This window comes from Rhipicephalus sanguineus, chromosome 3 (assembly GCF_013339695.2).
Source record: "Rhipicephalus sanguineus isolate Rsan-2018 chromosome 3, BIME_Rsan_1.4, whole genome shotgun sequence".
In the NCBI taxonomy this organism is placed as follows: domain Eukaryota; kingdom Metazoa; phylum Arthropoda; class Arachnida; order Ixodida; family Ixodidae; genus Rhipicephalus; species Rhipicephalus sanguineus.
The window spans coordinates 182892805-182908920 of NC_051178.1; the positions used below are offsets into that span (position 1 = coordinate 182892805).

Below are 16116 nucleotides of genomic sequence, written 5' to 3' on the forward strand. Positions count from 1 at the left end.
GTGCCGTCTTACGAGGCGGTGTATCGAGAAGTAGGGCCGAAACCGATCTCAGCTGTCCTTCGTTCCAAACGAGCTTAGGCGCAGGTTTGCTTCCATGGTTGGCAGAGCGATGAAAACACTACGGCGTTCGAGGTGCACGCCCACATTACCAAACCGACGCGCAGTTTCAAGCATGCGCGATACACATCGCTCCGTTCGACCGAAACGGACGCAAGCCGACCGGAAGTTGCGGCACAGACCACGTGTTGCGCCAGACGTCAGAGAGAAAAAAAGAATGAAGAAAAATTTCCGCGCGGCTTCTTGGGCGGAGCCTCGCTCGTCTGCGCTCCCTCCCTCGAGTCGCTGCCTAGCTCTCCGCGCGCTCGCGGCGTTGAGTTGAGGGGAGGAAAGCGCGGAACGTGATCTCCATAATTTGGTAACACCACTTAGACTTGACGATTTCGAAAATTTTTGCGGCATATGACTCGTGAAGAGTCATACGTCAATAATGAGACTATTCCAATATAAACTAAGAAAGGTGTTGCAGGGGCCCCCTTTAACCCAAGATGCCGCACAGTACGACAGTCACGGGCTTGCAGGCCGTAAGGGACTCCGGCAAGACCAATCGAGTACGCTTGCCAGCGGCGCTACGCAGGAGCGTCGGCAGGATTTTGTCTTGGGGGGGTGCAAAGCAGTGTTGCATGGCGGCTGGGCGAGGGGAGAGTACTCGTGTACCTTGGGTGTGGGCAAGTGCTGGTGTGGCTTGAGGGGGGCAAGGGCCCCCTATGCACCCCCTTGCCGACGCCCATGGCGCTACGACTATCACACAAAGGGCAGCAGTCTAGCACATGAACGAGAAGCCGCCTGCTAGAGCAGCGCGTCAACCTCTCGTGCCAGCCTGAGAGCATCTGACGCGGCAAGCCAGCGCCAGACAGAAGCGAGCTCAAGGGGAAGGGGGTTGTCACTGGTGGCACAATGAGGACATGCGCAGCGCAGTGACGTAGGCTACGCGGGTGGCTGTGAGCGTGTCGAGACATGTGCGAACGCATGCCCGCGCGCCGGGAAGCCGACACACGGCTCGCACCAGACAAAGAGGCCTGGCGCTGCCGCCGTGGTCGCCATACTGCCGAATAACGGCGGTTCCCGGCGCTCGAGCCTCGCGGGGCCAACACACGCGCTAGCTAGGGCAACGAGGTGCCAAAGGGGAGGGCGCGCTCGCTTCCCACAATGTACAAAAATAAATGCACCAGAATACGCCGCGCGACTTACTTGAAGCAGAGCAACCAGCGCGCACTTTCATAGCGCAAGTGAACTGTGTAGGTGAGCGCACTGACGAAAAAACTTGTATAGTTGTGTGTGCGTCCGTAAAGCAAAACAAGCAAAAAACCTATAATAATCCTTCGTCTATCGCTAAGAGACGAAATTGATTTCGTGAATCCCCGAAGCGGGAAACGCAACGACCATGGCATTGTTTTTGTAAGTCAGCTCCTGCGCGGAAACCGGTGTAATCGTACCCCTGGGAACAAAAAACGAGAGTGTAACAAAGTGGTCACCCTTTGAGAGATTCGAAACCAAACTTTGAAACCAAACAGCCATCAGTTTAGCAGGTACAAGAAGTGGGAACCGCCCGAAGGATGAAATTGAAACTAGCCGTTGCAGGCCCACGCGTGACTGGATGCATGATAGCCGGTGCACTGCTGCAGTAAAGCATAAAAAAAACGGAGAGACATCAGCGCAAGAAAAAAATTCCTTGTATTCCCACAGTGTGGCAGCAGATGCCAAGCAAAAGAAATGATAAAAAAGGTGCACTTTTTAAACATACAAGCGATGGCATACATGTACGTCATTGACCATTTTGAAGGTCTTCGTGAGGGATGTACATGTACGTCATTGACCCTAAAAGGGTTTAAAAAATGTTAGAGAAATGTCTGTCTGATATTTCGAATATCCACACACCTCTAGTGCTGTGGAAAGAAGTGTCATGCAAAAATACTACAAGAGATGGAGAGTAATAAAATAGAAGACATTTGTTGAGAGATACAGTAACAATTGTGATCTGTTACGCAACAGTTGTAAATGTAAGTCAAGAACTGGGATGTGCGAGGCCTGTTGTCTAGGGATGATTTTGTCAAGGAGCATTGCTCAACCTGTTTTGTTGACTTACGTGAAGTGAAAGCTTCACAATTAATGTTGAAGTGTGGCTGCTAATGATCATTTCTTTGCTTTATAAGTATAAAAAGGATGCTAAGCATATGCAACAGCAGTGTTCACAGCCACGTCTCATAGCCATTTCTCTGCAGGGACTCTTCTCAGAAAGATCTAAGGCATAAAGTGCGCCACAAACAAGATTTCAAGGAATCAGACAGCCGGTCACCATCCCCAAAGGTTTGTGCTTGGATATTTAATTTTTGTGTTGGGAGGACGTGTCTTAATGAATTATTGGAGAAATGAATAAAACCACAATATGATAGCAAAGATGTATGACATTGTTGTTACTATTTATTTTCTGTGGACTTTATGCTTATCTAAAAAGGGAGGTGTAGGTTCAACCTATGGGTGCTTCACACTTTGATGGGTCATATGACTTTTTCTTGTGATGTCACTGTTTCTTGTTCAGGTTCTCTTCAGGTACTGTCAGGGCTATTACTTGGTTTTAAGGGACTCCTTTTCATTGGCAAGCTCTGCCAGCTTTTCAGAAGAATGTTGGGTAGCATGGGTCTCACTGCCTCCAACCTATGCAATAGAAGGTGTACTGGTCAGCAGGAAAAATTTTACGAACTGTGGGATCTGCAAAAATGTTTGTTTAATTTCTAAGCAGACTGTGGGTGTTGTGATTGCACAACGCTTATGCCATTCACATAAGAAGGGTAATTGTTTGAGGGGCTCATTTCTTAGTCACAATCAATGGACAATAAAGCCATTGCGACCATGTGGTCCACTCACATGTGGCATCAAAGGCAGAAAATCCAAGCACCAAGCTTTTTGCTATATTTCAGCTTTTTCTCATATCCTGTGGCCTAATGAATTTTGATTTTGTGCGAACTGTGCATGAATGTGGCTTTTAAGTTTTAGCACCTATTTAATGAAATGTTGGCTCACAAGTGTGTTGCATGCATTTAGGGCTTTGAATACCTTGTGCAAATTGCAAAATGATGCCTGGAGGACATCTTGGTTCTTGGGCATCAACACTGGGGTCCCTTAGCTGATGTTGACAGTAACTGCTTTCTTTCTGCTCTAATCTGCACATGATTTCTCTCTCTCTCTTTTTCTTCCAGAGGAGAAAGGTATCTACTAGCAGTGGCGCTGGCGGCGGCAGTGTCACTGTCACCACAGCAGTAGTGGTGGGAAGCAGTACTGGAGGTGGCAGCAGCCGCAGCCGGCGCACAGATGCCGAAAGCAAGATCAAGTCGCAAGTGGTGGTGACTCGACCACGGAGCCCATTGTCGGGCGAGGATGAAACCTCAGATGGTCAGTGATGCACTAGTTTTTCATTTAAATACAAGAGCTGTCTGTTAATTCATGCTCAACAGCCATGTTTTGCACTTTGGTCTAACCCTGCAGTAGTTTGCAGTCAAGGACGTTAGGGTTGGGGAAAAGATGTAACTGAAATGTCTCACACATAGAGAGAAATGCTCTGCAGGGAAATTGTCAGACATATACATTAAAACCTCCTTAATATCTGTCATTTTCAAAAATACTAATTGCATAATTGCGGCTATTCCCCGACCCAGTAACTTGCAATGTGACTGACATTGCAATTTGCCTTGAGATAGCTTCTGCCTTTTCAGTAAGTTCAGAGACCGATAGAAAAATACTTCCGCCTTCAGTACAAGTGCGGTGATGCTAGGGTGGCTAGAACACTGATGAAAATGCGCATACGTGTCGGAATCGCTCATAGGTGTGATGGTGGCCACCAATAAACTGGCCGGTACAACTTGCCTTCAGCGACCCTCTATCACGATAAACATCTTCAGCTATCAGCTCGGCAGTGCATGTGGCCTAGCACTGTTCGAAGTGTGCTGCGTGCTTTTAATAGGCCACAGCCCAAGCACACCATAATGCTGTAATGCTGTTTTGTGTAGAGGAAATAATAGTGCGCAAGTTAGGAGGGGAAATGCAGTACATTTGATGGCCTATTAATAAGGTGTGCTTTGTGCGATTTTGTCTAAGACATGTCCCTTTCTTCAGCTTGGGTCATTTTTGTACTGTACCCGCCACAGTGGTCTAGTGGTTATGGTGCTCAATTGCTGACCCGCAGGTCGCGGGGCCGAATCCCGGCTGCCGCGGCCGCATTTCGATGGAGGTGAAAGAGGCCCATGTACTTAGATTTTGATGCACGTTAAAGAACACCAGGTGGTTAAAATTACAGGAGCCCTCCACTACGGCGTCCCTCATAATCATATAGTGATTTTGGGATGTGAAACCCCAACAATTAATGAATGAATGAATGAATTTTTATATTGTGTCCTCTCTCTAGAAGTATCATACTGAACATTTTGTCTTGTACAGGACTTCTGGACTGTGAGGAGGACAACCTAGAGCTGAAGCGGCAGCAGCTGCAGCGGGAGCTGGACCTGCTTCAGAAGGACAACCATCCATCAAGCAGTGGCAGTGCTGGCAGCAAAGGAGGTGCTGGAAGTGGTGGCACAACCACCGCCACTGCGGCATTGCCGCCTCCTCCAAGTCAAACACCGGGTACCACCAAGAGTGCACACTCGGCGCAACCCATACAGCAGGTGGGCCTGTACCTTTTTTTTAAAATTCAAATTTATTTTCATAAATGATGCCGGAAGACCTTAACAAAAGGTGCAAGTTATTCCACATGGCAGATATTTGGGGCAGACACTGGATGCTATGTGAGGCAAACAGCTAGCAGACATTATAAATATGCAGTTGATTCCCTATACATATAAAGCTATATGCCATGTTGAACAGTTGTAACACCTCCTAGGAAATCTCATGCAAAAGTTATTGCACTGTGCTGACTATGCGTACTATATCGAAGTTGCGTTCACCTCCACATTCGATGTATCGAATACTGTGCTGCACTGCGCTCTACAAACAAGCACGCTTCTACGAACGGGCCTGCAAGACACTGCTCTGCTGCATAGCACACATTCGGGTTCGTGCTTGCGAGGCTAGCATGTGCAAACACGAATGATCCTGCGAACACAAAGAGAGAGATCCTGCGCACAGGCTTACATTGCTATGAAAATAAATTCTTAAAACCCGGAAATCCTCCTGAAATTGCGGACACACCTACAGTGTGCTGACTCTTGATCCGTTATACCATTGCAATTAAGGAGAGGTAGCTTTCAGAGAGAGCACTGTGCAGCACGATAGGAAGTCCTAAAGTGTCGGCGTAGCACGCAGTCGGAACATTAGGGCGTGCTGCGGCAGCACAGCTGAACAAGTGCATATGAAATGAAAGCCATCCCAAATGATACATTTTTTGTTAATACAGTTTGGGCCAATACAATGAGGGAAAATGTGCTGGAAATGTCTGCATGGAGAGCCAGCTTGATAGGCTGGCTGTGTGATGTAATGCGTGAGCAGTGTGAGGGAATGAAGGGAAAGTGCTTGACTCGGACGGCTGCCAGCATTACTTGGGATTTGAGAACACATCGACACAAAACAATCGCTTCAACTCGCTCGTCATGCACTTGCTGCAGCATCACAGTCGCTGCCCTTGCTTTGCATTCTAGCACAATTTTAGAATTTTCATGTCACTTGTGTCGCTGTGTGTAAATCGATTAATCGGAAAAATTTAATCGATGAAGTCATTTACATAAAAAGTTAACATCAATGGCAATTAATCATTTTGCTAGACACTTTTCATCTGTTACTTTATTGATTGTTCATCAATTTTACCATCCCTAATGCAGATTATCTGTAGAGGGGGTGGATTGTAACTTACAAACTGACATCTCTGCTTGAAAACTGCTGAGGTAAAGCTGAAAGCTGACTTGGTTGTAAGAGCGGCCATAGAAGTCAGACATGGTGACTGGCCAAGTTTTAATTGTTAAGCACCGGCTAATTTTAGGATGGAAGTAATGAAAGTCTTGGGCCTGTAGGTATGTAGTAGTGGTGCCGGCTTCGGTTGGAATTGAATTACCGTATAAACGCGTGTAAGGGCCGCACTTTTTTTTCAAGAAATGAGGGCCAATTTTCAGGGTGCGGCCCATACACGCAACATTTTTTTTTTAAAGTAAAAACGCACCAGTTAGCGAGCGAAGAGCGTTTATTGCAGTATACGACATTTCTTGCGACATACGTGCTCAATCGTATGTCCCTCGGCGAGTCCTCAGACTTGGAGTCCCGAGATGAGATGGTGTGCTGCGAAGCGCCGTCACCACCACAAGCAGTCATCTTCCGGCCATCCAAGCTGTTAGATATCCCGGCGACTTTAAAACTTCGGGACACACAATGTCCGTCGACACCGCGCTCCACGCAGATAGGATCCACCCAAGTACAGTCGCCGAGGCTAATCCCTTCACACGCAGCATGTCCGTTTTGAGTGCAAGACCATCATTCCGCACTTCAGTCACATAGCGGAGCAAGTCTTCTTCCAAATCGGGAAACTTGCACTGCTCTCCTCGGAAAGCACGCTTAGTGCTGTTGGTGTTTCGCAAGGCTTCTTTTTGAGCACACCAACGTCGAACACACTTCTCGTCAACTTCGAATTTTCTGCCGGCGGCACGTTTCCCATGCTCGAGAGCATACTCGATCACCTTCAACTTATAGCCAGCAGTGTAGCTATTCAGGTACTTGCCCATCTTGCCGAAATGTGAACGCCGTGTAGAAAACAAGCTAGCACGAAGGTCATCGAACAGTGCAGAAAAGTACAGCAAATGGCTGGCCGAACTGCACAAACCGAACAACGCGAACGCCATGCCAAAGTTGGTGATGCTAATGCCGATATGGATAGCGCCGATAGCTTGTTTATATAGAGATGTGAAAAGCTAAAGATAAATTCCTGCTTTAACCTTTAGTTGGCGGGTCTGTGAATACTAATAAAAAAGTTAAAATTTTTAGCCCACTCCACGAACATCTTAACACGAATAAAATCCAAAAATATATATATAGGCGCCATCTATCGACTACGCCTAGAAGCTTACGCGCGCGCGCATTTTGAATACGTATTGGTTGAGGAAAGTGTGGGTGCGGCCCTTACGCGGATTTTTTTTTTTTAGAATATGCACTTCAAAAAAACGGGGTGCGGCCCTTACACGGGTGCGGCCCTTACACGCGTTTATACGGTAACAGTAGTCAGTTTGTCGGAGGTCTGCTGACAAATGGAGGGAAGGATAATTTTCGCTGACTTCGTGGTGGACAAGCCTGGGTGAGTTATTTTGCTACGGAATAGGGTGTGGAAAGTTTCCTGCCACCTGTGACTATCAAAGAGATGGCCCCATGGCTTTGTGGTTCTTTCAGGGCCAGCCAAGCGGCAGCAGCGAATCGTCAAGCGAGTCGGACGATTCATCGTCTTCGGACTCTTCGAGTTCCAGCTCCGATGATGAAGACGACGACGATGACAGCGAGGATTCGTCAAGCTCCACTTCATCGGGGGCTGCTTCGCCATCGGCCGGTCGGGGCAGTGGGAGTGCTGCACTGCCACCGCCAGTCACAGAAGGCCAGCGACATCACCGAGGCCATCGTGGAAATGCGGAAGAGCGCGGTGCCACTGCACACCGCTCCGTCGATGGCAAGAGCAGTCGTGAGCCATCACGTACTGGATCGTCTTCACATGGACACGACAAGGATGCTGGGCGGTCAGTGCACGTGCTTTTGTTTATCTTTTGGCGGTGGGTGAGAAGAGCTAGTGCAATGTTAGAGGTACCTGAAAAGAAAGTCTGAAGCCAAATTTTCTTCATGGCTCAGTTTCTGTGTGTGCTGATGCATTTCATAAAAGGTCAGTGTTAGCTGTGGAAAAAAGTCATAAAACACGGTAGGCAGTGCAATTTGAATCTTAAGATCACAAAGCATGTTAGGTCACAAAGATAGCAGCAGCAACTCACTACTTGCGTAACTGTCTGTGTCACGAGAGCAAAGGTGATGTGTGGTGCTTGTTGAGGGAAGACTGTTAATGGGGGTTGTACATAGAGAGAAGAATGACAAACACATATGTACATTTAGGGCTTCTATGTCAGTTATGTAACATATGAACTATATCAATTGTGTAGACAGGCAGATTTCTGTCAAAGGGTTTTACGTAGGCTTGTGTGAATATTCGAACATTCGAATGTTACAGTATTTGAATGTGCTTCGAAACAAATTTAAATTATTCCAAATTTCGAAGTGTTAGAAATGAACGAATAGACATAGTATATACCGCATGCACCCTCCCTGTAAAGGTGGTTTCACTGCAGTGGAGGGATGCTATGCCGCGATAACACCTTTCCAGGGGAAATTCGCACGGACGCGAAGCCCTGCTTAAATGAACAAATTACCCTCACATCGATTCATCATTTTTTAAAGTTTAAAAGCTTGTTATACCGGCTTATATGCTCTAAGAATAGTAAATTTTAAAATGTAACGCAGTTTACAGGTTATCACTTGCATTGTACCAAAAGTCAAATCCTGCTACTATTCAGAGTTGCTTCCACTTCCTTTTGAACCAATAAGAATGACATTTGCACATTCCTTGTTTCAGTTTTAAAAAATATTGTGGAGGTTAGTTGGGTCATGACAAATACGCTCATTTTTCTTTATAATATGTGACATATACTATTTGAATTTGATTCAAAATTATTCGACCAAATCACTACTCGCTTTGAACCTAAAATTTACTATTAGCACAAGCCTAGTTTTACGTATAAATAATAATGTCCTGCACTTTCAATCTTGGAATGCTTGATCTTCAACGTGTCTCGACTTTCTGCAGCCACGGTCGTGACCGTCATCGGGGGCAGTCAAGGGAGCCACCTGAAGCAGGCAGGATGTCGCCAAGTCGACGAGGAGGGGGGCCTCGGGATGGTGGCGACTATGACAGGTACGCGGGCCGGTCACGTGGCCCCCGCACTCCCAGCCCTGGTCCACCCACCGACTCTAAGCGCAAGGCCGCCAGCAGCAGTGCCCAACCGTGAGTGCCTTTCCTAGGACTATTGTCCATTTTGGGTTTGCCACTTCGCAACACTGCTGTGCTTTGTGCATACTGTATTCTTGCTTGCAAAAAGTGCTGCACGGTGTGGGACCTTATAATTCTGAATGCTGTGAAAACTAGAACATTAGTACGAATCTGAACACAATGAGCGGTAGCCTTTGGCATTGCTCAACCAACGAGCGCATTTGGTTGAGCAGTGTCAAATTTCGTGTTGATTTTCATTTTCAGGATGTTCAAAATACCAAAGGGTGCTTGTAACTCAACATTTTTGGAAAGCTATTCAGTTTCCAGCTGAACCCACGCAACAGCTTCATCCATGCAGCCAGCGGAGAGCTTGCCTGTAAGGATTGCCACGCATGGCCTCCTTTGACAGCCTTGTTGGTCCAAAATTCCTTTTTATTGATCGGACCATCATCGTAAACAGTGGCTTGGCAATGCTCATTTTAAAGAGTTCAAAACTGGACCCGAGTACGGAAAGCAAAGCACAACTCTTATCGAGTCATACGTGTTAAATTGGGGGAGGCGCTTATCACAAGGATCAGCAAGCTGGTGATTAGGTTGCACCAAATAGAGAAGTCAACATGCATCGTGCTGTCTGTACGACATCAGCAATTTAGCGATAGCAAAGCAAAGCCCTGTGTTATTGGACACTTGAAGAATAATGTTTGTCATACTATGTTTGTCAAATGTAAGTAGCTTTGCGAGGCGTTGTAGTGCGCTTTCCTTCAAGATTTAGGGCACTACGTGTATGATGGTGCAGACGCTGTATGGGTGCTGTTTCACTTGGGAGACCATAGTCAATGTTCTGGTGCTTGTTTCATCAACGTCGCGGCTTCTTGCTTTGTATACCACGTTTCTTAGATAAGGTGCATTCAGTGTCACTGTTAGTGGAGACAACATATTAGCAGCTTTTAAATGTTAGAACGACGCAGGACACTGCATTGTTCATGCGAAATGATGCCTTGGTCCCCGACATATGAGCACAGCGAGTTTTTCAGCGTGAGTGACACACTGTTATGATGTAACAGCAGGTCAGGTCTGTAGTTCGGGCAGGTGTTGCAAACTTACATTAACAACACCCTTGCTGACTGTGTGACTAAACTGACTGTTCTCAAGGAAAAACTTCACAAAATGCAGAAGCCAACGTCTTGGTACCTCCACTCAATTTGCAATAAAGTAATCCAGCTGGTTGTATAAGCAGGATTGTTGCTTTATTTAAATTAAAGGATGCTGAAATCTAGCTTTTTTCCTCTTTCTCTTTCCTCTAAAGCAAAGCACGGCATTGCTTTATGACAAGCGTTTACAGCAGCATTTTGGGGTGATAGTCAGTTTTAATGTTCCAAAGTTACTTTGGGTGTGTCCAACAGTTTGAATTTATTTGCTCTAAAGTGCTCCGAAAGTTGTGCATACAGTCGAACCCCTCAGTAACGAAATCGCCGGAGTAGCTATTTTTGTTCGTTGTCGTGAGAATTTCTTTGTTGCGAAAATAGAAAAATACGTGAACCAATTACTTCACACAACCAAAATTTATTTAAAGAAGTAACTGATCTTGCTCTGTTTCACGTTGCTTTAAAGAAGCCTGACGGCTCGAGCATCGCACCTTAATAAGCTTTGCATGGCTTCGTCGCCGTCGTGGGCTTTGAGGAAAGTGCAAATGATGTCAAAAGCGTCAAGAACTTCGTGCAAACTTACTTCGGCCAAATAACACTGCACGTAAGCAAAGCGCGGGAGATCTCAGCATGCACACGGAGAGGTGCGCGGCAGCAAGCAATTAGGCAGTCTACAGAGTATCTGTCGGCATGACATCACTTTCGTGGGTGTCGTCACTTGAAAAGTCATGTGCCAATGTAGTTGCCAACAGAGGCGTTAGCAAAAAACTGTTCTCAGTGAAAAAAAGAAATCTTGTTGCTATCATCCGACCATATGTAAACAGCAATGGTCGCACCGATGCTTGTTGGCGGAAACGTATGTGGCCGACTTGTCGAATGAGCAGTGCTGCAATTTTCAAACTTCTGGGTTCCCAACTTGCTCATGGGTTGAAAAAAATGTTGCAGATCATTACCTCAAAATTTCGTTATTGCAGGAGGGCTTTTTCAAATCACTTCGCTGTTGAGAGGGGGCAAATGCATTGAAATCTATGGGCGTTCGCCAGGGACACCAGATTTCTTTGTTGTTGCAAGGATTTCGTTCTTGAGGGCTTTCGTTATTGAGGGGTTTGACTGTATAAAGGTGTTCTAAACTACTCCAAAGACAAGATTCTTTTTTTGCTCTAGAAATGGCTCCAAATGTCACTTCACGAGTGGCACCACTGGATACTGAAATAGGAGGAAGTGAGGACACTTAGCTTCAGTGTTGTGGTATGAAACGACTGTGAAAACTTGTGAAAAGAACCCTAAGGGGTCTCAGGAGTAGTCGGAAAGAAAGCCGACAATGAAAGATAACAGATGTAACCTGGAGCTGAAAGGGCATTCTGTACTTGCACACACAATTTATGTCCCCTGTGCGCCAATATCAGACTGTGCCCCAAAACTGCAAGGAAGTTTGAAATTTCTTCGCTGTACAAATTTCTTCGCTGTTTTCTCCAATTATGCGATGCACTTTTTATGTATGATATTGCATTGACACTGAATTTGTCGTTTTTATGTGCAGCAACAAAGGGCCACCCCCACCATACCCACCTGGAAAACCACGAAAGAAAAAGAAGTCTGGCAAGAGGCGCAGGGACCGAGAGAAGCAGCTGAGAGCTGAGGCATGCAATATGCTTCTGTGATTTATGCTCGATTGACAACCACTAAAACACAGGCAGACATATCCATCTTGTGGTTTGGCACAGTGTACTTGACAATGCAGGAAACTTGGAAGACTCGCAAAAAAAAAAAAAAAAAAAAAACCAATCCAGCCAGCTTCAATTCGCAAACACTGTCGAAACAGTGAAGCTGATGCTCCTCCTTCATAAGGCTATCATACTTCTATGTTTTTTCGAGTCTTCTTTTCGTTGGCGCTTAGCTTCGACCTCTCTTGCGTGAATATCGCGGTTGGCTCGGCGATGACATGCCCGTTCTCGCCGACGCCCACGTCGGGCGGCTCCTTCATCAGGAGAATGAGAAATGTTCGCCATTCGGAAGGCGCAAAATCCTGAACACTGACACTGACACGCTGTTTTATACTCCACTGAGCCTCGCTTTCACCCGATCTTGGCACGTTTCTCAAAGGTTCACCCCTCCTCCGAGCCTCGACATCCTCCGCCCTTGCCTCTTGTAGCATGGTGCAGCCCTCCCCTTCCTATTAAGCTTCACTCTCGCCACACTGCGAGGCCACATGATCACTGCTACGCCAACGGGCGGGGAAGCCTCGACCAAGAACAGCTTCGCTGTTAAAGGGACCGACAGCCGCTCGGAGCACGAATGGAAATAACCCCACTAATGCAAGGATTGTCTATTGTATTGTCGAAGAAGAACCCTGTTTTTTTTTTCATTAACTGCGGATTTATATTTTTATTTCTTCACTCAAAATTACTTCTGGCGCCTCTGACAGCAAAAAAGTGAATGTGCACACGTACCTATCACGTGACCTTTCACAGGTGTACACTATTAATTGTCTCTATATTAGCGTTGAAATACAGCACACTTTTTATTACAATCTTTTCTAACGTAAAACGTGCAGATACGCATTCATTTTCACTGAGCAGAACAGTGGCGCTGCCTTCGCTTGACATATGACCCGATGCTCATGAGCGGCAGCATGAATATTGTTAGCTGAGGGCCTCGCGGCCTGCAAGATTACCCCTGGCAACGCATTGCCAGAACTAATCGCAGAGGGCACGAGTGCCTAGCTCGTGAGGTGGTAAATAGATCTCACGTGACGACGAGCATTCGGAAAACTTATTCTACCTGCTTTTTATATTCCAAAACAGTTCAAAATGTCAATATGAAGATGGTCAGCCACAGTTTCACCCACTCCTATGAAAGCAAAACCATGAGCATAATGCGAGAGGGCTATCGGCATAGCTATCGCTTCACAGCGTTGCTGGAGGACATGTACATACAATTCAGGGGCTTTTCAGATAAAAAAATACTGCTAATAAAATAACCACGTGCTTTTGGGATTAACCACTGCAGCTACAAACACTACGAAGGGTGAGCTTTCTATTGCGCCGTAAAAAATTGTGTCGAGAAAAATCGGTCATCAGTCCTTTTAAAAGTTGTTTCCTATGACTCTCTGCCATCTGCAGTCAAAGAATGTGGCTCCTCTGTTATGTGTGAAGAAACAAAAGCTTTTGTGTGCATTATCAAGTGCCATTTATAAGGTGGTTAGTCTGACTGAGCCTGCCATCTACGGTTTGTCAAAACAGATGCCAGTTTTAGTCTCGGGCAGTTCAATTATTTTTACAATGCAGAGGCGATTGTAAGGGGTACAGTCAATCTCTCTTATTTTTACTAGGGGTGTGCGAATATTCGAAATTTCGAATATTTTTCTAATAGTGTTTGCTGTTCGATTCAATTCGCACTGGAATTTTACTATTCGAACTATTCGAACTTCCCAGAAACAAATACAGTCGACGTCAGATTGAAAGGGACCCCTTCAGATTTACAATATGCTTCACCTCATTACACCCCGGTATTGCGGCAAAGCTGCCTTTCAAGCTCCGTTACGGTCAAACTTTGCCAAGACACGGTCAACGTCCAATTGAAAGTGGCCCCTAGATTTGCAGTATGCTTCACCTCATCACACCCCGGTATTACGGCAAAGCTGTCTTTCAAGCTCTGCTACGGTCGCAAATGTATTAACTCAAGAAAATGCTGGTTCCAACATAGAGATGAAAGATGTGGCAGAAGTGGGGGCTCAATTAATGCTGTTTTGGACCTGAAATTTGGGCAGGATGTCCGAAAAATCGGAAGCCGAAGCTTTTTAGCATCCAAAATTTCAGATGTTGTTATATATCGACGTCTACGATGCAGATTTGGAACTCTGGATTTGAAGGGAGCACACCCTTGTCTGCCACATCAGTGGGAATTGCACATAAGTTGAAAGAGAAGGAGATGCTGAGGAAATGGCATCTTTGCCTATCCCGTGTAAAGTGTTGTCGACAACATTTGGTTGCACCAAATAATGTACATAAATGCAATTCGGCCTCTACATTGCCTCATTCATGATAAGACAACTATGAAACACCACCCCGCCAGTGCTTCATCAACCTAGCGAAAAGAAACACTTTCATGTTGCTATCTCATAAGAATATGCTTAGGAATCCTCTCTAACTTTTTTTTCTGCAATTTCACTTTGATGTATTAGAAAAATATTCTAGAAATATTCGAGAAATGTTAAAAAAATATTCGATTCAATTCGCACTCACACTACACTTCAATATTCGAATTCGCTTCGCACCCTAAATTTTTCTATTCGCACAGCACTAATTTTTACCATGATGGGACTGACAGAATCAGTGTAATTGTTCAACGGGTTTAATTAAACGAGACGCAAGATAAAACATGCCGTAAGTTTTCATTTGTGGACTGGATTTGTAATGGCGCCTTGATGTTTTGATTGCACAGCGTGCCCGTGTTGCCCAGTCACATGGTGCTGCACCATTTCCGGAGAGCCCGTCGCCGGAACGGCCGCTGTCGCCTCCGTCGTCACGCCACCGCGGGAACCGCGAAGGAGGTGTGCGTGGTGCACCACCCTCGTCACGCAGTGGGCGTTATGGGCCGCCTTCCTCTGGCCGCTCCCCTCCCCCTCCACGTGATGCTACAGCTGTTGCCCCTGGACACAGGAGCACTGGCCCTCCCTCCAAACGACCTCGCCGAGAGTCGCCACCGCCACCCCCTTCTTCCAACCCCCCTCAAGGAGACAGTTCCGTCCCTCCGCCCCCACCAGCTGCTCCGCCATCCCAGCTGTCGTCGAGAGATTCTCGAAAGAAAGACGGCGAGTGAGTACTGCTTCGTAGCACTTTATGGCATCATTTCTAAAAGAACATTTTAGTGTAAGAACTGCAAATTACTGTTACAATTCGGAAGGTTGACTGCAGTAAAATTTCATTTGGCTGAACATATAAATGAATACTATCTGTTTCTTTGAGGTGTGCGCAAATGTGCAGGTCTCGTACGAAGCAGGCTGACGGCAACTTACAGAGGTCTCGAAGTGTGCTTAGACTGCTGTGCCTAATAACACAACCCCAGGGGTCATCTAAGAAGAGTTTAGCTCAATTGAGTTTAATTCGTTTGAAGTGTGGCTCATCTACAATCATATTTGCAGGTGGGAAACTCAATTTGGTTCAAAACTGATAAAACACCAGCGGAAAACATAAAAAAACAAGAAGAAAACGACGGGACACTCTTCTCGTTTTTCGTGTTTTCTGCTGGCGTTATATCCATTTTAATGATGTACCAACTCCTTGCTGCTAGAATTTGATTTATTGGCTGAATGTATGAGTTTTGCTTTAATTTGATCTTTGGGGCTTTTAACTTGCATCCAAACCAATCTACATAAACATTTTTGCATTTTGCCTATACAAAAATGTGACTGCCAGGGCCAAGAATTTCACTTGCGACCTCAGGTTACTTGCAGCTTCAGTTTGACGGTTACGCTTGAGTAAAGCTGATAGCTGCTGCAGTGGGTCGAAATGCATGTTCACCTTCCTTGTACGACCTGTGTGACAAAGAGCCACTTTTGTCCTTGCACCAGCCGTCACGGGCGCCCAGAAGACTATGGTGGGAGAAGTGACCCTAAAGGCTACGACGGGCGTTATGATGCCGACGCGTCGCGAAGTGGACGCAAACGAGGAGAACCTGGTCATGCTGACCAGCCACCGCCACCACCTCACAGAGGTAGCCGGCATGATCCACTGCCTCCTGAAGAGGCTGACATGCTTGAGGTGAGCTTGGATGGTGGTTGCATGTTGAACAGTCTGTCTTCTTCTGTTGTGCGACCTTGTTTCATTAGTTTAGCATTGCTGTTGTCGTATACAACTTTAGAAGTCTGCGGCATTTCCTCCTCGTGTCATAAGCCGAACGGCCGGTCACCTCGCCTTCAGAGAA

The 16116-nt window shown here is 46.1% G+C and overlaps 1 protein-coding gene across 1 annotated transcript in view; it reads left to right on the forward strand.

Annotated features, from left to right (window-relative positions):
• Nucleotides 1-2279: 2279 nt before the first annotated feature.
• LOC119387799 (zinc finger CCCH domain-containing protein 13) overlaps nt 2280-16116 on the forward strand; it is a gene marked incomplete at its 5' end in the record, with an annotated part of 46115 nt that continues 32278 nt past the window's right edge. The window contains 8 exon segments of the mRNA XM_037655310.1: nt 2280-2364; nt 3255-3447; nt 4489-4715; nt 7414-7751; nt 8864-9061; nt 11732-11831; nt 14635-15008; nt 15764-15953. Coding sequence (XP_037511238.1) covers nt 2280-2364; nt 3255-3447; nt 4489-4715; nt 7414-7751; nt 8864-9061; nt 11732-11831; nt 14635-15008; nt 15764-15953 — 1705 coding nt within the window.